Consider the following 22,969-nt stretch of genomic DNA (forward strand, 5'->3'; position numbering starts at 1 on the left):
GCTCTTCCCACTTGCCCTGTAGCGGTGGCAAGTGGGCTTCATATTTGTGGGGTTGATGTCACCTTTGTATTGTCAGGTGACATCAAGCCCACGGATTAGTAATGGAGAAGCGTCCATAAGACACCTATCCATTACTAATCCTATAGTTGTATGGTAAATAAAGACATGGCCAGAATAAAATCCTTTACTAATCTTAATTAACCATACTTACTGCATTGCCTAATCCCCGACTCCCTCGATCTCCTGCAACAAAAATAAAATAATAAACCAATATAAAAACTCCCTGTCTGCCGTAGTCCATTTAATAACGAGTGTCCCACAACGATCTCCCGTGTAGAACAGGAGATGTGACTGCTCTACACGGCCTCCGGCGATACACAGAGTTCAACGGAGTTGGTGCACTCAGAATTTTGTCACGCAGCGGTGCCGAAAGTGACAGCATGAACTCCGGTGAACTCTCTCACGGAGGCGCAGCGATACACTGCGAAAGGATCACATCCTGTCACTGTATCACCGTAGCCGCGTAGAGCGGTCACATACACTGATGTGACTGTTCTACACGTGAGATCGCTGTGGGACACTCAATATTAAATGGACTATGGCGGAAACACCAAGGTTACTTACCGGTAGCAGTTTTTTCCGGAACCCATGACAGCACACCTGAGAGAGGGGATCCGCATAGTGAGGACAGGAACCCCACTGAAAATAAAAGGGCGGTACCTCTCCATCACTTCCATTGGTTTACAGAGCATAAGAGGCCCCCCTGGTAAGTACACATGGCAAAACCATCACCACATTATATCAACTAAAAACACCCAAAACTATAGTGCACACCAAAGGGGTAATAAGGGGGGAAATATACGGGTGCTGTCATGAGTTCCGGAAAAACGGCTACCGGTAAGTAACATTGGTGTTTTCTCTTCCCCCATGACAGCACACCTGAGAGACTTTTGTAGAATGAAATACCTTAGGGAGGGACCACTGCTTGCAGCACCTTTCTACCAAAGGTTTGGTCAGCAGAGGAGGATAGATCTAGCAAGCAGTGTTTGAAAAAAGTTGAGGGTAAGGACCAGGTAGCGGCCTTACAAATTTGATCAATCGATACCTCAGCCTTTTCTGCCCAGGAGGTAGCCATGATGCCTTCAGGAACTGGAGTGCCAATCGCAGAGTAGGATAAACTAATGGCCTCCCTGATCCATCTGGCAATGGCACTTTTAGCGACCCCACACCTTTTTCTGCTACCCTGAAAGGCTATGAATAGATCTTAGATCTTTCCTCCACTTACTGGTCATGGACATGTATTGTAGCATTGACCTCCTCACGTCTAACATATGGAACTTTTGTTCTCCAAGATTCCTAGGATTATTACAGAATAAAAGTGATCTCCTGACTCCTATGGAACTTAAGGACTACCTTGGGGAGATAAGCAGGATCTGGTCTTAGAACTATTCTGTCTTCGAATATTTGAATATATGGAGGGCATATAGACAGGGCCTGTAAATCACCCACCCTACGGGCCGATGTTAAGGCTACCAGTAACACCGTTTTAAGAGTGAGTACCTTTGGAGACAACTCTTGCAAAGGCTCAAAGGGGTCTCTAGTTAAGGCCTCCAAGACTAGAAGTTCCAGGGAGGGATCTTCGGGATAATGACCGGCCTAGACCTACTATAAGACTTTATGAACCATGACACCCACCTATTTCATGCTAGGTTGCAGTTATATAAGGCCTCTAAGGCTGAAACTTGAACCTTAAGGGCGCTAGTTACTAACCCGAGTTGCAACCCTGCCTGCAGAAATTCTAGGATAGGTCCCAATGGAGCTACATCGCCCAACGGTTCACCTAGGAAGTCTAGAAATTTCTTCCATGTTCTACCATAGATCCTAGATGTCATATGTTTTCTACTTTTCAATAGGGTGGAGACTAACCCTGGTAAGAATCCTTGGTGACTCAGTAATGCCCTCTCAAATTCCAAGCTTCCATGTGGAAGCCCTTCACTTGAGAGTAGCTCAAGAGGTGAACCTCTGGCAGAATCCATGGATCTGTTATTGACATCAGCCTTAGAAGGGAGAACCATGGCCTCCTCGGCCAAAACGGAGTTATGAGAATTACTCTCGCTTGATCCTCTCTGATCTTCCAGACTACTGTCAGAATCATTACCATCGGGGGGAACGCGTAGGCCAGAGAGAACCTCCAGGGTATTAGTAGGCCATCTACTGCAAAAGGATGTTCCCTTGGATTTAGGGAGCAGAAATTCCTGACATTTTTGTTGTGTGAGGTGGCAAACAGGTCTATTTCTGGTTTGCCCCAAGCCTGTACTATTTGTTAGAAAATTTGAGGGTTTAAAGGAGCATTCCCCCTGTCTCAAGCCCTTGCGACTCAGGAAGTCTGCTTGTATATTTTGGACGCCCCTTATGTGTAGTGCCGTGAGAGATGACAAGTGTTGTTCTGCTAACTGAAATAGTAGATCTGATACCTCCATGAGGCCCGGGACCTCGTTTCCCCCTGGTGGTTGATATAAGCCACCACTGCTCAATTGTCCGTCATGACTCGAGTATGATAGCCCTGAAGCAAGGGGAGAAAATGTCTCAAGGACTTTTCTACTGCCCATAGTTCTTTCATGTTTGAACCGTGATTCCTTTCTAGCAAGGACCAGGTTCCTTGTACTGAGTGGGATCTCAGGTGTACTCTCCAACCTATACCACTTGCGCCGGTTGTGATAATGTCCGTGACTGGTCTCTGCCACCGGATCCTCAATGTCAATGTTCCTTCACAGTCCACCAGATTAGGGAATCTCTTACGCCCAAGGAAAGATATAGATTTCCTTCTAAATGTCCTTTTAATAACTTCTGCGCTGACAGAACTTCCCACTGCAGCGGTCTCAGGTGAAATTGTGCCCACCCTACAGCCGGTATGCATCATGTTAATTATCCTAGTAGGGACATTGTGTTCCTAAAGGTACCTTCACACTGAGCAATTTTCCAACGAGAACGACAACGATCCGTGACGTTACAGCGTCCTGGATAGCGATCTCGTTGTGTTTGACACGCAGCAGCGATCAGGATCCCGCTGTGACATCGCTGGTCGTAGCTAGAAGTCCGGAACTTTATTTGGTCGTCAGGTCGGCGTGATTCGTCATGCTTGACAGCAAAAGCAACGATGCCTGCAATATTTTTTCATGGAGCGAACAACCAGCGAGAATGATAAGTACGTCACTGGATCACTCCTGCATCGTTCTGCTGTTGCCGTGTTTGACGTCTCCTAGCGACCTAAACAGCGACGCTGCAGCGATCGGCTCATTGTTTATATCGCTGCAGCGTCGCTTAATGTGACGGTACCTTTAGGGTCATTGCTGGCTGTTGTATTGCAGTATGAGCCAGGTTCCTCATCTTGACTACCTTATTCTCTGGCAGGAGGCAGAGCTGTCATTCGGAGTCCAGTATTAACCCTAGGAAGGATTGCACTTTTTCTGGCGCTAATCTTGACTTGGGGGTATTTATTATCCATCCCAACTCTATTAGAGTTGACATTACTTCTCTTACCTGGTGGGTGTAGTGGGTCTCCGACCTCATTACCTCAAGGAATTCGTCCAGGTATGGGACAATCACCATGTCCCAGGATCGAAGGTATGGCATTACTTCGACCATCACTTTGGTGAAGACCCTGGGAGCTGTAGACAGGCCGAATGGAAGGGCTGAATATTGGTAATGTTTGACTTGACCTTGAACATAGAGCGCTACCCTCAGGTACTTCCGATACTACCGATGTATTGGGATATGGTGATATGCATCTTTTAAGTCCATTACTGCCATGAAGCAATGTTGGAACAGGATTTTTGTGGTCGTGTTGATACACTCCATCTTGAAGGAGCAATTCTCTACCGACTGATTGGTTCTCCAGGAAACATCAGGTTTTTGTGTCAAAAAGAGGGGGGGAGTAAAATCCACATCATGATAGCACAGGCAGTACATGTCCCAGCTATTGCTGGTTTTAATCCCCCTGCCGATGCTTCCCAGATGTGTCTTAAAAAGCCATCTGCTTTTTTTTTAGTATGCCCGAGTCATCTAATGATAGGGACGATTTTTGTTTTAAAGATCTAGCCACAGCGCCATCAATTTTAGGGATTTTTTCCCACGTTTTGAATTCTTTCTCCTCAATGGCGTACCTCCTCTTTGATGAAGAAGGTAAAGTACTCGACCTCAGGTTTTTTCCACTCTTTATCAATGCATTTAATTTCGCATTGACAGGGAACGTGCGTTTTCTTTTTTCCTCCAGACCTCAGAACATAACATCTTCTAATGACCTAGGTGTTTTTTCCTCCTTTAGGCCCATTGCAGCCCTGACTGCTTTAACCAGTCTCTCTACATCCTCAGTTGGTTAACATGGTTGGCCCCCCATGTCACTGTCTAAGGAGGATTCTGAGGACTGGGGAGAGGAGGAGGCGGCAGAGGGAGACAGGTGTTGTGAATTCTGCTCTTGGGCTCCCTCCGGTGGTTATGAGTGGTAGTGCTGCGGTAGTTGGATCGCAGCATTTATCAGGTGTATCCATTTTTTGCAATTTGGGTTGGGCTATTTAAGTCCTGCTTTATCCTTTAGTCAGTGCCAGTTGTCCATTGTTTTTGGAGGATTCACATCCCTTCTGGTCTCTCCTGTTTGCTGTGCTTTTCTTCAAAGATAAGTCCTGGCTTTGTTTTTGCTGTCCACCTTATAGTTCTGTGCATTTTCTTGTTTGGTCTTGTCCAGCTTTGTCTGTGAAGGATTTTTTTTTTGCAGCCAAGCTGTGTCTCTGGAGATGCAGATATACCCTCCATGTCTTTAGTCAGATGTGGTGATTTGTATTTTCTGTGGTGAATATTTTCTAGTGTTTTAATACTGACCGCATAGTACTCTGTTCTATTCTTTCTTTTTAGCTAGTATGGCCTCCTATGCTAAATCCTGATTTCATGTCTGGGTATGTTATTTCCCTCTCCTCTCACAGTCAATATTTGTGGGGGGGGCTATCTATCCTTTGGGGATTTTCTCTGAGGCAAGATAGGTTTCCTGTTTCTGTATTTAGGGGTAGTTAGTTCTTAGGCTGTGTCGAGGGGTCTAGGGAGTGTTAGGTACCCCCCACGGCTACTTCTAGTTGCGCTGCTAGTTCAGGGTTTGCGGTCAGTACAGGAACCACCTTCTCCAGAGTACGTCTCATGCTGCTCCAAGGCCACCAGATCATAACAGACAGGAATCTTTCCCGACCTTCCTGTCCTAGACAGGCCTCCGAATTCGTAGGCACCTTGCGGCTTCTTTTTCCCATTTTTTTTAAGGACCATTTTTAAGGAGTCTTTTATTTCCACCTGTATTATGGCCCTAAGGCTAGTGGCAAAATTGGGGGTCTCTTCCTGTATGGTCTTATTGATGCAGTTAGCACAGAGAGCCTTCTGCCACTGAACTGCAAGCGGGTCTTTGAAAAGGGCACATACTCTTTTGTTTTACCGCTAGACTTCATCGACCCCTAGTGATCAAACAGAAAAAATGGACCCCATTGCCATAAGGGTGACATTCACGTAGATCCCTCATCACCGCTTTCAGTCAAGGGTACCGGTTTCAGAGGCTGGTCAGATGCACGTACAACGTCCCTTCTGGACGTTGAGGAGTTTTGTCGGACAGGACGACTGCCGCTCCTACCACTCGAGCGGCTACTTTTCCTGGTATGCTGGTGGCTCGGCAAGGCATCTGGCGAGAGCTCCTGCTGTTGTAGTGGTGGCTCCTGCTGCTCATGCTGCCCCACTTCCATGATGAAACTCTGGGCATGAGTGCGTCTTCTGTGTTCATCCCCCTTTATGAGGGATCCACTGCACTCCCCGCCTCCTCCGATGCCCAATGATTGTCCCTCCCACCCTCTGGGATAGTTTTAGCCGGCTGGCGTTATCTTCATGGGCGTCGCCATCTTAGATCTGGCGCCCGTCACCGACACGCTGGAAGTGGGCGTGCCTTGCGTGTGACGTCAGACGTGCGACCTGCAAGTGGGAGGGCGGCGAGGCAGCCACGGAAGGGCCCTGGACTCCTGACCATGCTGCACCGACGCCCGCTCGGACACTGGGGCCCAGGGGACCCGCGGACGGCGCCTCCAACACCCGAAGACCAGCGCACAGGCCCTGCCTGTTCTTCCACCGCAGGACAGGAGTGGGTAAGAAGAAAAAAAGTTCTTCCACCGTGTTCAGCACGAGGGTCCCTGTCAGGACAGGAAACCCAACGGAAGTGACGGAGAGGTACCGCCCTTTTATTTTCAGTAGGGTTCCTGTCCTGACTGGGTGGATCACCTCTCTCAGGTGTGCGGTCATGGGGGAAGGGCAAAGGTAAATATATGGTGGTTTATTATTTTATTTTTGTTGCAGGAGAACGAGGGCGTTGGGGAATTAGGTGTTTGGGGAGTATGAATGTTGCATGTGATTATGTAAATGTGTTTTTTTTGTTACACTTGAAACAGTCGCCGGATGATGGGACTACTCTCCCATCATCGGCTCATGCGGTCACTCTTATATGTGACAGCAGACATAGCCAGATGGGATCAGTAGTCAGATCACACGATGCCTGGCTACACACACACACAGACACCCGCAAACAGACACACAGACCCCCACACACACACACACACACACACACACACAGACAGACACCCACACAGACCCGCAGACACCCGCACATATTTGTTATGATCAGGTGGCCTTGGAGCAGCATGAAATGACCTTCGCTGGAGCAGTGGTAACTTTACTGACCGCAATCCCTGATCCTGTCATCGCAACTAGAAGTAGCCATGGGGTGTGCCTAACCAGACCTAGACACCTCGACACAGCCTAAGGACTAAATATCCCTAAAGATGGAAATAGGAAAACTCTCTTGCCTCAGAGTAGACCCCCAAAGGATAGCTAGCCCCCCACAAATAATGACTGTGAGTAGGAGAGGAAAAGACACACGCAGACAGAAAAAAGGGGTAAAGGAGGCCACTTCTACCTAGATAGGAAAGGATAGTACAGGATTCTATGCGGTCAGCATAAAACACTACAAAATATCCACAGCAGAAAAATACAAAACTCCACCACCTAACTAAAGATGTCCAACTAGAGTGAGAAAAACATCAGGCACAGTCTAGCAGGAACAAAATAGAAACAAGAAAGCACAGAAAATAAACACACAGCAGTGTGTCTAAAAAAATGAAGAAAACACTTATCTTAGCTGAATTGGCAGCAAGCAGGAGGGGCCAGGCAGAGGACCAACACTTCCAAAGGAACATTGACTACTGGCAAGGACTAATACCCCAGTCCGAATTGCAACTAGCAAAAACACCTGTCCAAGACTGCTGCTCAGGACTAACAGCATTACCATCAACAACCACCGAAGGGAGCCCAAGGGCAGAATTCACAACACATATTCTCCACTCACAGAGTCTCCGCCCACACACTTCCTCCTCCCTTACTGCAGCGTTTTTGGCAGGCAAATCCACAAACCTTTTTACACCTGCGGTTTTGCTGCTGATTTGACTGACTCAATGGAAGTCAATGGGTACACAAACACTGCAGATCCGCATTCTGGATACCCATTGATTAACATTGCTTGGAAAATACATTGCGGATTTGGTGCAATTCCGTGCGGAAAAAACGCTGTGGATCTGCAACAAAACCCGCAGCGTGTGTACATAGACTAATACTACCACTTTACAACGTGCTAGTGTGATTTCATCTGGAATATGCAGTTGTGCTCTGGGCACCAGTTCATAGATAGGATGCCCTGGAGCTAAAAAAGGTACAAAGAGCCACAAAACTGAAAAAGGGCAAGGAACAATTAAAAGAGTTACGTGTATGTAGTCTTGAGAAGACATGTCTAAGGGAGTGGGGGTTCATTATTAACTTGGACAAGAACATAAATGACATGAAGAAAACAATATGCCTAAACAAGGTTTAATGTAAAAACTCTCTCAAAATAAAAGTTGGAACTCCATCTGCCTGGAGAAAAGAAGCTTTAATGTCCAGAACAGAAAAGGCTTTTCGTCACGAAAAGCTATTAAAGGGAACCTGTCACCCCCAAAATCGACGATGAGCTAACCCCACCAGCATCAGGGGCTTATCTTCAGCATTCTGGAATGCTGTAGATAAGCCCCGATGTATCCTGAAAGATGAGAAAAAGAGGTTATATTATACTCACCCAGGGGCGGTCCCGCTGCGGTCCGGTTTGATGGGTGTCACGGTCCGGTCCGCTCCGGTGCCTCCCATCTTCTTATGATGACGTCCTCTTCTTGTCTTCACGCTGTGGCTCCAATGCAGGTGTACTTTGTCTGTCTCTCTGACCTTTCCCGGCACCTGCGCACTGCTGTACTTTGCTCTGCCCTGAACAGGGCAGACAAAGTGCGCCTGCACCGGAGCCGCAGCGTGAAGACAAGAAGAGGACATCATCGTAAGAAGATGGGAGGCCCCGGACGGGATAGCGGTGCCCACCGCAGCAGGACCGCCCCTGGGTGAGTATAATCTAACCTCTTTTTCTTATCTTGCAGGATACATCAGGGGCTTATCTACAGCATTCCAGAATGCTGTAGATAAGCCCCCGATGCTGGTGGGCTCAACCCATCGTCGATTTTTGGGGTGACAGGTTCGCTTTAATATGAGATACAGCCTACTACAGGATATGGTTAAAGTAGGAACAGTGGATGGTTTCAAACAGCTTAGATGCTTTTAAAGGGAACCTGTCACCCCATTTTTTCAGATTGAGATATAAATACTGTTAAATAGGGCCTGTGCTGTGCGTTACTATAGTGTATGTAGTGTACCCTGATTCCCCACCTATGCTGAGAAATACATTACCAAAGTCGCCGTTTTCGCCTGTCAATCAGGCTGGTCAGGTGGGGTGGTCGTGGTGACATCGCTCTTTTCTTCCCCAGCTTTCCGTTGGTGGCGTAGTGGTGTGCGCATGTCCTAGTTCCGAATTCCCTGCGCGCACGTGAAGACACAGCGCGCGATCTGCGCTGTCATCCCTTTCATCGGTGGGGGCGGCCATCTTCCTGGGGCCGCGCGTGCGTAGATAGAGTGCTCTGCTGCACGGGGCTTCAGGAAAATGGCCGCGGGATGCCGCGCGTGCGCAGAAGAGATCACAGCGGCCAATTTCCCAAAGCCGAGATGCAAACTCGGCTTTGGGAAAATGGCCGCGGCGATCTCTTCTGCGCACGCGCGGCATCCCGCGGCCATTTTCCTGAAGCCCCGTGCAGCAGAGCACTCCATCTGCGCACGCGCGGCCCCAGGAAGATGGCCGCCCCCACCGATGAAAAGGATGACAGCGCAGATCGTGCGCTGTGTCTTCACGTGCGCGCAGGGAATTCGGAACTTGGACATGCGCACACCACTACGCCACCAACGGAAAGCTGGGAAAGAAAAGAGCGATGTCACCACGCCCACCCGACCTGACCAGCCTGATTGACAGGCAAAAACGGCGACTTTGGTAATGTATTTCTCAGCATAGGTGGGGAATCAGGGTACACTACATACACTATAGTAACGCACAGCACAGGCCCTATTTAACAGTATTTATAGCTCAATCTGAAAAAACGGGGTGACAGGTTCCCTTTAAAGAAGAAAATAAGAAATACTTATGCAACTGTCTAGAAATCTAATACCCCATTCCCTTTATCATCTCTTATCCTTTGGATGAATTTGATGGACACATGGTTTTCTTTAACTATGTAATTATATATAGTACTCACCTCTATGAAATCTGCCCTAGCTGGCATGTATCCTGCCATATCTCTAGAAAGCAGAGAATCAAAGGTTGGTCTTGGAGGGTCCTCAGAAGCTAAAAGAGACAATGTCACATCACAAAAAAATACCTGTCCGAATGTTCATAATTATTCTGTTTTGCTGTGAATATGTCTTCATCATTTAATAACAAATTGTATTTTTTGTTGCAACGACAATTGTATCTTTGGTCTGTAGGGCACAAATGAGTACCATGTCCCATACCATAGGGGTTACAGTAACTTACAGCTGCTTCTTTCATTTGCAATCTACCATATAAAATGCAATATTTAAGCCTTTTTGATTCAATAGGAACAAGTGGCAGTGCAGTCACTAAACTTATTAGATAATACACACAGCAATAATTTATGTGATTTACTCAATTTCTGAGCAACAGTAACTATTAGGCTAAAAATACCACAATAAAGACATTGATAAAATTACAATAACATATAATTGTTTTATTGACGAAAAAATGGGAATCTTGGGTTTAAATTAAAACATTAATTTGGCCCTCAAATGCTGCCCTTAATGCCGACACATGTACATACAAGAGGCTAAAATACATATACTGGGCATTGTAATATATCTTAAGAGAAATCCGCTTCTTTCTCCAACGAGACGGATAGTTAAATTTGAAAAAGTCTCAACTCACCGGTAAAATCAGTGTTCAGAGAAGGCTGACTGTCCCATTACTGACATAGGAGATGGAGATACTGATCAGATTGTATATGGACAGGACTGTGAGGAGAATGGAAGAGCGCTCGACCCTCCTCCTTGCTACTCCTGGCTAAATAAATTCTTAAATAACCACAAGCAGCCTATTTCAGCAAATAAAATGAGAAATGCTGCAGAAAAAAATCTAAAACATCAAAAACTCATCAAATACTCATCATGTGAACATCCCTACACTGTTTTCATATTGCAGTGCAAGTTAATACTTTTTAGTAGGGTTGAGCTACTTTTACTTTTCTAGAATCGAGTCGGGTGAAATCGGCCGATCATTGCGAAAAGTCGGGGGGCCGACTGAAACACGAAACCCAATGCAAGTCAATGGGGAATAAAAGTCGGCAGTGAGTGGAGGACAGAAAAACACCTACAGAGCCCATTTTAATGTCAAAATCATCAATTCTTGTTACTTAAGCTTGTCAATCTTAATTAACCTTATAATAATAGTTAGGTATTGAAAATTGGGGGTCATTTGGTTAAAGTTGTGGGGGGGGGGAGGGCTGGCTCAATTTTTTCTTGGGCCCAGGAAATGTGGAATACGTCACGGCGGTGGAGCAGGGAGAGGTAAGTATTTCAACTTTGCAAGTGCTGTGATCCTGAGCAAGCAGGGGTGGCACACTCGTTCGCATTGCCACTGGCACAGGGCCCCTCAAAGTACGGCATTGTGATTGACGGCGGGGGCGCCTCCCACCAGCAGAGACACTTTTGCGTACTATGAGGGGCCCTGTGCCAGTGACGTCGCCAACGAGTATGCCCCCCCCCCCACCTGTTGAAGGAACCTGCACTTTCATCTGCACCTTCCTCTTTGTCCCCATGTAAGGTGGTATAGTATGCGGGAAGGGGAACCTGAGTTTCAGCAGGGTCAGATTCAGGCTGTGTAGAGTGCAAGGGGAATGTAGTGGTCTGTGTCAATGTACCAGCAGACTCATCTAGCAGTGGCTGGGCAATGGGCAGGAATGAGGAGGAAACACAGATATAGGCCCAAAATAAAAAAAAGTAGGCTAAAAGCTGTTCAAAATTGGTAACAGGAGTAAACAGGCGGCATTGGTTTGTTCAGTGGAGGAGAGCAACAATCAGCGGCAGACACAGTTAGTAGGCCCAACCAAACAAGTAGGCCAAATGCAGTTTCATATTCTAAATATAGGCCGAAAGCATGAAGATTGAAGCTCAGCTTTGTGTAGTAGAGGAAAACAAGAGGCAGCAGCAGACAATGTTACTAGGCCCAAACCAAGAACTAGGCCAAATGTAGTTTCATATTGTTGTTACAGGCCGAAAGCCTGAAGCTTCAAGTTCAGCTTTGTTTAGTAGAGGAAAACAAGAGGCAGCAGCAGACAATGTTACTAGGCCCAACCCAACAAGTAGGCCAAATGCAGTTTAATATAAAAAATATTTAAACGAAAGCCTGAAGATTGAAGTGCAAGAAAAATAAACCAGGAGAACACCAAGGAGCGGCAGACACCGTTAGTAGGCCCCAACCCAACAAGTAGGGCAAATGCAGTTTAATATTTGAAACGGGACAACAGTTGAAGTTCAGCTTTGTTCAGTGAAGGAAAAAAAAGATGCAGCGGCAGACACCGTTATTACGCCCAAATAATAAAGACAGTGGTAGTAGGCGCAAAGTATTAAATGGAGTCCAGGGCCCCTGTATATTTTAACTATCATCTATCATTTCAAATAATTCGTATTGGCAGTGCCATTTCAGGTTTTACCCGCACAGACTACACAGTGGTGGAGCTAGGAGAGGTAGTATTGCAAGTGGTAGAGCACAGTTCAATCTGGGGGGGGGTGTTATGCTGTGCTATCAGGCAACACAGTGTGCAGTAATCAGCGCACATACAGTGATATGGCAATAACCCAAAAACAATAGAACAAGCTCTGAGACGTGGAATCTCTGCAGACTGCAATACCTGAACCTATCCTCACACAACTAAAAGCAGCAGTGGATTGCGCCTAACACTACCTATGCAACTCGGCACTGCCTGAGGAGCTGACTAGCCTGAAGATAGAAATACAAGCCTGACTTGCCTCAGAGAAATACCCCAAAGGAATAGGCAGCCCCCCACATATAATGACTGTTAGCAAGATGAAAAGACAAAACGTAGGAATGAAATAGATTCAGCAAAGTGAGGCCCGATATTCTAGACAGAGCGAGGATAGCAAAGAGAACTATGCAGTCTACAAAAAACCCTAAAGCAAAACCACGCAAAGGGGGGCAAAAAGACCCACCGTGCCGAACTAACGGCACGGCGGTGCACCCTTTGCGTCTCAGAGCTTCCAGCAAAAGAGAATAGCACAGCTGGACAGAGAAAACGGAAACAAAAACAAAGTAACACTTATCTAGCAGAGCAGCAGGCCACAGGAAAGATGCAGAAGCTCAGATCCAACACTGGAACATTGACAAGGAGCAAGGAAGACAGACTCAGGTGGAGTTAAATAGCAAGGCAGCCAACGAGCTCACCAAAACACCTGAGGGAGGAAGCCCAGAGGCTGCAATACCACTTGTGACCACAGGAGTGAATTCAGCCACAGAATTCACAACAGTACCCCCCCCTTGAGGAGGGGTCACTGAACCCTCACCAGAACCCCCAGGCCGACCAGGATGAGCCACATGAAAGGCACGAACAAGATCTGGGGCATGGACATCAGAGGCAAAAACCCAGGAATTATCCTCCTGAGCATAACCCTTCCATTTGACCAGATACTGGAGTTTCCGTCTAGAGACACGAGAATCCAAAATTTTCTCCACAATATACTCCAATTCCCCCTCCACCAAAACAGGGGCAGGAGGCTCCACAGATGGAACCATAGGTGCCACGTATCTTCTCAACAACGACCTATGGAATACATTATGTATGGAAAAGGAGTCTGGGAGGGTCAGACGAAAAGACACCGGATTGAGAATCTCAGAAATCCTATACGGACCAATAAAACGAGGTTTAAATTTAGGAGAGGAAACCTTCATAGGAATATGACGAGAAGATAACCAAACCAGATCCCCAACACGAAGTCGGGGACCCACACGGCGTCTACGATTAGCGAAAAGCTGAGCCTTCTCCTGGGACAAGGTCAAATTGTCCACTACCTGAGTCCAGATCTGCTGCAACCTGTCCACCACAGAATCCACACCAGGACAGTCCGAAGACTCAACCTGTCCTGAAGAGAAACGAGGATGGAACCCAGAATTGGAGAAAAATGGAGAGACCAAGGTAGCCGAGCTGGCCCGATTATTAAGGGCGAACTCAGCCAACGGCAAAAATGACACCCAATCATCCTGGTCAGCAGAAACAAAACATCTCAGATATGTTTCCAAGGTCTGATTGGTTCGTTCGGTCTGGCCATTAGTCTGAGGATGGAAGGCCGAGGAAAAAGATAGGTCAATGCCCATCCTACCACAAAAGGCTCGCCAGAACCTCGAGACAAACTGGGAACCTCTGTCAGAAACAATATTCTCAGGAATGCCATGCAAACGAACCACATGCTGGAAGAACAAAGGCACCAAATCAGAGGAGGAAGGCAATTTAACCAAGGGCACCAGATGGACCATTTTAGAAAAGCGATCACAGACCACCCAAATGACCGACATCTTTTGAGAAACGGGAAGGTCAGAAATGAAATCCATCGAAATATGAGTCCAAGGCCTCTTCGGGACCGGCAAGGGCAAAAACAACCCACTGGCACGTGAACAGCAGGGCTTAGCCCTAGCACAAATCCCACAGGACTGCACAAAAGCACGCACATCCCGTGACAGAGATGGCCACCAGAAGGATCTAGCCACTAACTCTCTGGTACCAAAGATTCCTGGATGACTAGCCAGCACCGAACAATGAAGTTCAGAGATAACTTTACTAGTCCACCTATCAGGGACGAACAGTTTCTCGGCCGGACAACGATCAGGTTTATTAGCCTGAAATTTCTGCAACACTCTCTGCAAATCAGGAGAGATGGCAGACACAATGACTCCTTCCTTGAGGATACTCGCCGGCTCAGATAACCCCGGAGAGTCGGGCACAAAACTCCTAGACAGAGCATCCGCCTTCACATTTTTAGAGCCCGGAAGGTACGAAATCACAAAATCAAAACGAGCAAAAAATAACGACCAACGGGCCTGTCTAGGATTCAAGCGCTTGGCAGACTCGAGATAAGTAAGATTCTTATGATCAGTCAATACCACCACGCGATGCTTAGCTCCCTCAAGCCAATGACGCCACTCCTCGAATGCCCACTTCATGGCCAGCAACTCTCGGTTGCCCACATCATAATTACGCTCAGCAGCAGAAAATTTCCTGGAAAAGAAAGCACATGGTTTCAACACTGAGCAACCAGAACCTCTCTGTGACAAAACCGCCCCTGCTCCAATCTCAGAAGCATCAACCTCGACCTGGAACGGAAGAGAAACATCTGGTTGACACAACACAGGGGCACAGCAAAAACGACGCTTCAACTCCTGAAAAGCTTCCACGGCAGCAGAAGACCAATTAACCAAATCAGCACCCTTCTTGGTCAAATCGGTCAATGGTCTGGCAATGCTAGAAAAATTGCAGATGAAGCGACGATAAAAATTAGCAAAGCCCAGGAATTTCTGCAGACTTTTCAGAGATGTCGGCTGAGTCCAATCCTGGATGGCCTGGACCTTAACCGGATCCATCTCGATAGTAGAAGGGGAAAAGATGAACCCCAAAAATGAAACTTTCTGCACACCGAAGAGACACTTTGATCCCTTCACGAACAAGGAATTAGCACGCAGTACCTGGAAAACCATTCTGACTTGCTTCACATGAGACTCCCAATCATCAGAGAAGATCAAAATGTCATCCAAGTAAACAATCAGGAATTTATCCAGATACTCACGGAACATGTCATGCATAAAAGACTGAAAAACAGATGGAGCATTGGCAAGTCCGAACGGCATCACCAGATACTCAAAATGACCCTCGGGCGTATTAAATGCCGTTTTCCATTCATCTCCCTGCCTGATTCTCACCAGATTATACGCACCACGAAGATCAATCTTAGTAAACTAACTAGCCCCCTTAATCCGAGCAAACAAGTCAGATATCAATGGCAAGGGATACTGAAACTTAACAGTGATCTTATTAAGAAGGCGGTAATCAATACACGGTCTTAGCGAACCATCCTTTTTGGCTACAAAAAAGAACCCTGCTCCCAATGGTGATGACGATGGGCGAATATGTCCCTTCTCCAGGGATTCTTTCACATAACTGCGCATAGCGGTGTGTTCAGGCACGGACAAATTAAATAAACGACCCTTAGGGAATTTACTACCAGGAATCAAATTGATAGCACAATCACAATTCCTATGCGGAGGTAGGGCATCAGACTTGGGCTCTTCAAATACATCCTGAAAGTCAGACAAGAACTCTGGGATGTCAGAAGGAATGGATGACGAAATAGACAAAAATGGAACATCACCATGTACTCCCTGACAACCCCAGCTGGTTACCGACAGAGTTCCAATCTAATACTGGATTATGGGTTTGTAGCCATGGCAACCCCAACACGACCACATCATGCAGATTATGCAGTACCAGAAAGCGAATAACTTCCTGATGTGCAGGAGCCATGCACATGGTCAGCTGGGCCCAGTACTGAGGCTTATTCTTGGCCAAAGGTGTAGCATCAATTCCTCTCAATGGAATAGGACACCGCAAAGGCTCCAAGAAAAATCCACAACGTTTAGCATAATCCAAATCCATCAGATTCAGGGCAGCGCCTGAATCCACAAACGCCATGACAGAATACGATGACAAAGAGCATATCAAGGTAATGGACAGAAGGAATTTGGACTGTACAGTACCAATGACGGCAGAGCTATCGAACCGCCTAGTGCGCTTAGGACAATTAGAAATAGCATGAGTGGAATCACCACAGTCGCACTGCATAGGCTCAGGTTTACTCTCAGACAATACCGCCAGATGGTGCACAGATTTACGCTCGCGCAAGCGACGACCGATCTGAATGGCCAAGGACATAGACTCATTCAAACCAGCAGGCATAGGAAATCCTGCTTCCTGCTTAAGAGCTTCAGAGAGACCCTTTCTGAACCAAGCCGCCAGTGCAGATTCATTCCACAGAGTGAGTACTGACCACTTCCTAAATTTCTGACAATATACTTCTATATCATCCTGACCCTGGCATAAAGCCAGCAAATTTTTCTCAGCCTGATCCACTAAATTAGGCTCATCGTAAAGCAATCCAAGCGCCTGGAAAAACGCATCAACATTACTCAATGCAGGGTCTCCTGGCGCAAGAGAAAATGCCCAGTCTTGAGGGTCGCCGCGCAAAAAAGAAATAATAATCAAAACCTGTTGAATAGGATTACCAGAAGAATGAGGTTTCAAGGCCAGAAATAGCTTACAATTATTTTTGAAGCTCAGGAACTTAGTTCTGTCACCAAAAAACAAATCAGGAATAGGAATTCTTGGTTCTAGCATAGATTTCTGATCAATTGTATCTTGAATCTTTTGTACATTTATAACGAGATTATCCATTGAGGAGCACAGAGCCTGAATATCCATGTCCACAGCTGTGTCCTGAAGCACTCTAATGTCTAGGGGAAAAAAAAAAAAAACTGAAGACAGAGCTGATGAAAAAAAAATGATGTCAGGACTTCTTTTTTCCCTCTATTGAGAATCATTGGTATGGCTCCTTGTACTGTTATGCTGTGCTATCAGGCAACACAGTGTGCAGTAATCAGCGCACATACAGTGATATGGCAATAACCCAAAAACAATAGAACAAGCTCTGAGACGTGGAATCTCTGCAGACTGCAATACCTGAACCTATCCTCACACAACTAAAAGCAGCAGTGGATTGCGCCTAACACTACCTATGCAACTCGGCACTGCCTGAGGAGCTGACTAGCCTGAAGATAGAAATACAAGCCTGACTTGCCTCAGAGAAATACCCCAAAGGAATAGGCAGCCCCCCACATATAATGACTGTTAGCAAGATGAAAAGACAAAACGTAGGAATGAAATAGATTCAGCAAAGTGAGGCCCGATATTCTAGACAGAGCGAGGATAGCAAAGAGAACTATGCAGTCTACAAAAAACCCTAAAGCAAAACCACGCAAAGGGGGGCAAAAAGACACACCGTGCCGAACTAACGGCACGGCGGTGCACCCTTTGCGTCTCAGAGCTTCCAGCAAAAGAGAATAGCACAGCTGGACAGAAAAAACGGAAACAAAAACAAAGTAACACTTATCTAGCAGAGCAGCAGGCCACAGGAAAGATGCAGAAGCTCAGATCCAACACTGGAACATTGACAAGGAGCAAGGAAGAGAGACTCAGGTGGAGTTAAATAGCAAGGCAGCCAACGAGCTCACCAAAACACCTGAGGGAGGAAGCCCAGAGGCTGCAATACCACTTGTGACCACAGGAGTGAATTCAGCCACAGAATTCACAACAGGGGGGGGAACACTCTCTCGTGGGCGGCGGTACTGGCACAGGGCCCCTCATATTACGACGGTGTAATATGAGTTGTGGTTCAGTGTCTCCCCCCCAAAAAATGAGGAAGTCTGGTGGAAGAGGCCGTGGGCGGGGGTTGCCAGCTGGTACTGATGGTGCTGGTGGTGTTGCATCTCGTGGTAGTGGCAAAAGCACAGTAGCACCTAAGGCTGGAGGTGTTCAGGCTGCGTCATCATCTGGCTATACAAGGCCTCGAAGGCTCCCTTACCTGGGACTAGGAAAACAGCTTTTAAAGCCAGAGAAGCAGGAAAAAGTGTTTTGTTTCCTTGCTGACTCACCCTCTAGCTCTTTTGCCTCCTCTTCCCAAAGTTCTAAATGTAAGAGCAGCCAGTCGTCAGTGGATGCTCCCGGTCAGGAAAAAGACGTTTCCTTGTGTCCTTCTCCCAAACCAAAAGTGAAGGATGCAGCAGGCGACACTACAGGTTACTCCATGAAGCTCTTTACACATACCGTGCCTGGGTTCGAAAGGGAAATTGTACACTACCAATTACAAGAAGAATAGGACATGGAGTGCACTGATGCACAGCCACAGTTAGATTGTGATGCTGTTCCATTGACTGTGATCACTACATTGCCCTCGCAGTTTACTGAGCCAGAATGTGACCCTGATGAGACTATGGTGCCCTGTCCCGAATGCTATAGCACCTTACACGGTGACACTGAGGAAGGTGCACATGACATTGAGGAGGAGGTGATAGATGACCCAGTTGTTGACCCAGATTGGCAGCCATTGGGGGAAGAGGGTGCCGCTGCCACTAGCTCAGAAGCGGAGGAGGATGATCCGCATCAGCCATCTAGATTGCAACAGCTGTCATCTGGCAGGCCCGTATCAGGCCAAAAATGTTTGCGAAAAACAAAAACAGTGTTAGGAGAGCGAGGTCATTCGGTGAAAGTAGCACAGCGCACAATGCCTGAAAAGGTTTTCGATAGTAGGAAGAGTGTAGCGTAGCAATTTTTTCACCAAGATCAGAATGATCAGTCAAAAGTTATCTGTAAGAAATGCTCCAAGACCTTTAGCAGAGAGAAGAATCTTCAAAATTTAAATACAACGTGCATGCTTAGACATTTAACCACCATGCACTTGCAAGCCTGGACTAACTACGAAACGTCCCGTACCGTTGGTTCACCTGCTCGGAGTGAAGGTAGTCAGCAATGCTACATTGCTTCCCTCACTGTAAGCCCACCGGTTAGGACACCACCAACAGCAAATGTGGAGGTATCGTCGTAAGGCCAAAGCAGTCAGGGAATCACAAGGTTATTGGTAGGAAAGACTCTATGTTGGGCAACAACAAGAATACCATAACAAACTCTCTCTCAATCCGCCATGTCCACCACTACCACCACCGCTAGTTCCGCCATATGCAGCTCTCCAGTCCAGCTCACCCTACAAGAGACTCTCGTTAGGAAAAGAAAGTACTCATCCTGTCATCCGCGTACACAGGATTTGAATGCCCACATTGCTATACTAATCTCATTACAGATGATGCCCTACCGTTTGGTTGAAAGCAAAGCTTTCAAAGACCTGATGGCCCACGCAGTACCACGCTATGACCTACCCAGTCGACATTTCTTTGCGAGAAAAGCCATCCCAGCCCTCCACCAGCATGTCAAAGACCGCATTGTCCATGCCTTGAGGCAATCAGTCAGTGGAAAGGTGCACCTCACAACAGATGCATGGACCAGTAGGCATGGCCGGGGACGTTACGTGTCCATCACGGCGCACTGGGTTAATGTGTAGGATGCAGGGTCCACAGGGGGCAGCCATAGTGCGACAGTTCAGCCTATCCCACAGTCTCAGGAAAGTTGGCATACGGCGTTCGCAACTCCTCCTCCAGAAGCGAAAGCTCGTGCACAGAGCGCAGTCGCAGTCGTCCTACCACTCCATCCGCAGCTGCCAGTGTTGCACACGGGGTGTCCCATTATCGAACAGCTAGTGGTAAGCGTCAGCAGGCTGTGTTGCAAATGAAGTGTTTGGGCGACAAAAGACACACCGCGGAAGTACTGGTGGAGTACTTGCAGCAACAAACTCAGTCATGGCTGGGCAGTGTACATCTTGAGGCAGGCAAGGTATTCAGTGATAATGGAAGGAATTTTATGGCTGCCATAGCCCTTTCAGAACTGAAACACATACCTTGCCTGGCTCACACCTTTAACCTGGTGGTGCAGGGCTTCCTCAAAAATTATCCAAAGTTACCAGCCCTGCTCCTAAAGGTGCGAAGACTTTGCTCGCACATCCGCCGGGTGCCCATACACTCCAGCCGTATGCTGAACCATCAGCGATCGCTGAATCTTCCCCAGCACCGCCTAATAATCGACGTTGCAACAAGGTGGAACTCCACACTGCACATGATTCAGAGGCTGTGCGAACAGAGGCGTGCTGTTATAAATTTGTGGGAGTTGTCTGGTGTGCAGTGGTCGACGCCATCATAAGCATTAACATCCCACTTATGCGTCTGCTGATGCAAAGTTTGACGCACATTAAGGAGCAGGCGTCTGCAGCCGAGGAGGAGGGAAGCCTTGATGACAGTCAGCCATTGTCTGCTCAGGGAACTGTACAGGACGAATTGGCGGACGAAGAGGATGAGGAGGAGGATGATGGGTATGAATATGTATGGGAGGAGGATGATTCTCAGGTGGTAATAGAAACTGGTGGCATTGCAAGGTCTGGTACAGGTTTATTGCGGGACACTTGTGATGTTGATTTGCAAGAAAGTGGGCCTCAACCCAGCAGAAACAGTTAATTCACACCTGGAACATTGGCCCACATGGCTGAGTATGCCTTGCGTATCCTAAAAAGGGACCCCCGCATTTTAAAAATGATGACCGATGACGACAACCGGTTGGCCTGACTCCTGGATACAAGATATAAAGGAAAACTGCAAAATATCATGCCACATGAGAACCTAGGTCAAATATTGACTACCAAACAAGCAACTCTTGTAGACCGTTTGGTTCAGGCATTCCCAGCACACAGCGCCGGTGATGGTTCTCACACGAGCTGCAGGGGGCAACATGGCAGAGGTGCTAGAGGTGCAGAAATCCGAAGTGGCGTTGGACAGAGGGGTTTTACGACAAGGTTGTGGAATGATTTCGCAATGACCGCTGACATGACAGGGACAGCTGCATCGATTCAAAGTGACAGGAGACAGCATTTGTGCAGTATGGTTACAAACTACATTTCCGCCCTTATCGATGTTCTCCCTCTCAGGTCATTCCCCTTTGATTACTGGGCATCTAAACTAGACACCTGGCCTGAATTGCCAGAATATGGATTACAGAACCTCGATTGCCCTGCTGTCAGTGTGCTTTCAGAAAGAGTGTTCAGTGCTGCTGGTTCAATACTGACCGAAAAAAGGACACGTCTGGCTACCAAAAATGTTGATGATCTAACCTTCATTTAAATTAACCAATCATGGATTTCACATTCTTTTGCCCCACCTTCCCCTGCTGACACGTAGCTTGCCTGAAAGATGACTTGCTTTTGGGGGGAGACACAGATCCCCAACTCTGGCCCTGTGGGATAACACAACACTATGAACGTGGAAGAAAGTGTCTGCCTGATATATGACGCACTAGCAGTACAGCTGAATATACACTGTGTGAGAATTTGAATCTCCATTTTTGGGGGGGAGACCCTGAACCCTAACTCTGGCCCTGTGGGATAACACAACACTATGAACGTGCAAGAAAGTGTCTGCCTGATATACGACGCACTAGCAGTACAGCTGAATATACACTGTGTGAGAATTTGAATCTCCATTTTTGGGGGGGAGACACTGAACCCTAACTCTGGCCCTGTGGGATAACACAACACTATGAACGTGGAAGAAAGTGTCTGCCTGATATACGATGCACTAGCAGTACAGCTGAATATACACTGTGTGAGAATTTGAATCTCCATTTTGGGGGGTGGGGGGGGAGACACTGAACCCCAACTCTGGCCCTGTGGGATAACACAACACTATGAACGTGGAAGAAAGTGTCTGCCTGATATACGACGCACTAGCAGTACAGCTGAATATACACTGTGTGAGAATTTGAATCTCCATTTTTTGGGGGGGGGGAGACACAGAACCACAACTCTGGCCCAGTGGTATAACAGTAAACTATGAACGTGGCAGAAAGTGGCTGCCTGATATATTTGACACACTAGCAGTACAGCAGAATATACACTGTGTGCGAATTTTAATCTCCCTTTTTTTGGGGGGGGAGACACAGAAGCACAACTCTGGCCCAGTGGTATAACAGTAAACTATGAACGTGCCAGAAAGTGGCTGCCTGATATATACGACGCACTAGCAGTACAGCAGAATATACACTGTGTGCGAATTTTAATCTCCCTTTTTTTGGGGGGAGACACAGAACCACAACTCTGGCCCAGTGGTATAACAGTAAACTATGAACATGCCAGAAAGTGGCTGCCTGATATATACGACACACTAGCAGTACAGCAGAATATACACTGTGTGCGAATTTTAATCTCCCTTTTTTTTGGGGGGAGACACAGAACCACAACTCTGGCCCAGTGGTATAACAGTAAACTATGAACGTGGCAGAAAGTGGCTGCCTGATATATACGACATACTAGCAGTACAGCAGAATATACACTGTGTGCGAATTTTAATCTCCCTTTTTTTGGGGGGGAGACACAGAAGCACAACTCTGGCCCAGTGGTATAACAGTAAACTATGAACGTGGCAGAAAGTGGCTGCCTGATATATATGACACACTATCAAGTACAGCAGAATATACACTGTGTGCGAATTTTAATCTCCCTTTTTTTTGGGGGGGGGGAGACACAGAACCACAACTCTGGCCCAATGGTATAACAGTAAACTATGAACGTGGCAGAAAGTGGCTGCCTGATATATATGACACACTATCAGTACAGCAGAATATACACTGTGTGCGAATTTTAATCTCCCTTTTTTTTTTTGGGGGGGGGGGGGGGAAGACACAGAACCACAACTCTGGCCCAATGGTATAACACAACACTATGA

At 47.0% G+C, this 22,969-nt stretch overlaps 1 protein-coding gene across 7 annotated transcripts in view; it reads right to left on the reverse strand.

Annotated features, from left to right (window-relative positions):
• TADA2A (transcriptional adaptor 2A) overlaps positions 1 to 22,969 on the reverse strand; it is a 306,061-nt gene that overhangs the window by 186,994 nt on the left and 96,098 nt on the right. For all 7 annotated transcript variants that reach the window (XR_011319238.1, XR_011319239.1, XM_069756577.1 and 4 more), the window contains exon 6: positions 9,723 to 9,811. Coding sequence is in view for 5 of the 7 variants with exons in the window: in XM_069756577.1 (XP_069612678.1) it covers positions 9,723 to 9,811 (89 nt within the window). In the remaining 2 variants the exon portion in view is untranslated. The remainder of the gene's footprint in view (positions 1 to 9,722; positions 9,812 to 22,969) is intronic.

Source organism: Ranitomeya imitator, chromosome 3, assembly GCF_032444005.1.
Source record: "Ranitomeya imitator isolate aRanImi1 chromosome 3, aRanImi1.pri, whole genome shotgun sequence".
Taxonomy (NCBI): Eukaryota; Metazoa; Chordata; class Amphibia; order Anura; family Dendrobatidae; genus Ranitomeya; species Ranitomeya imitator.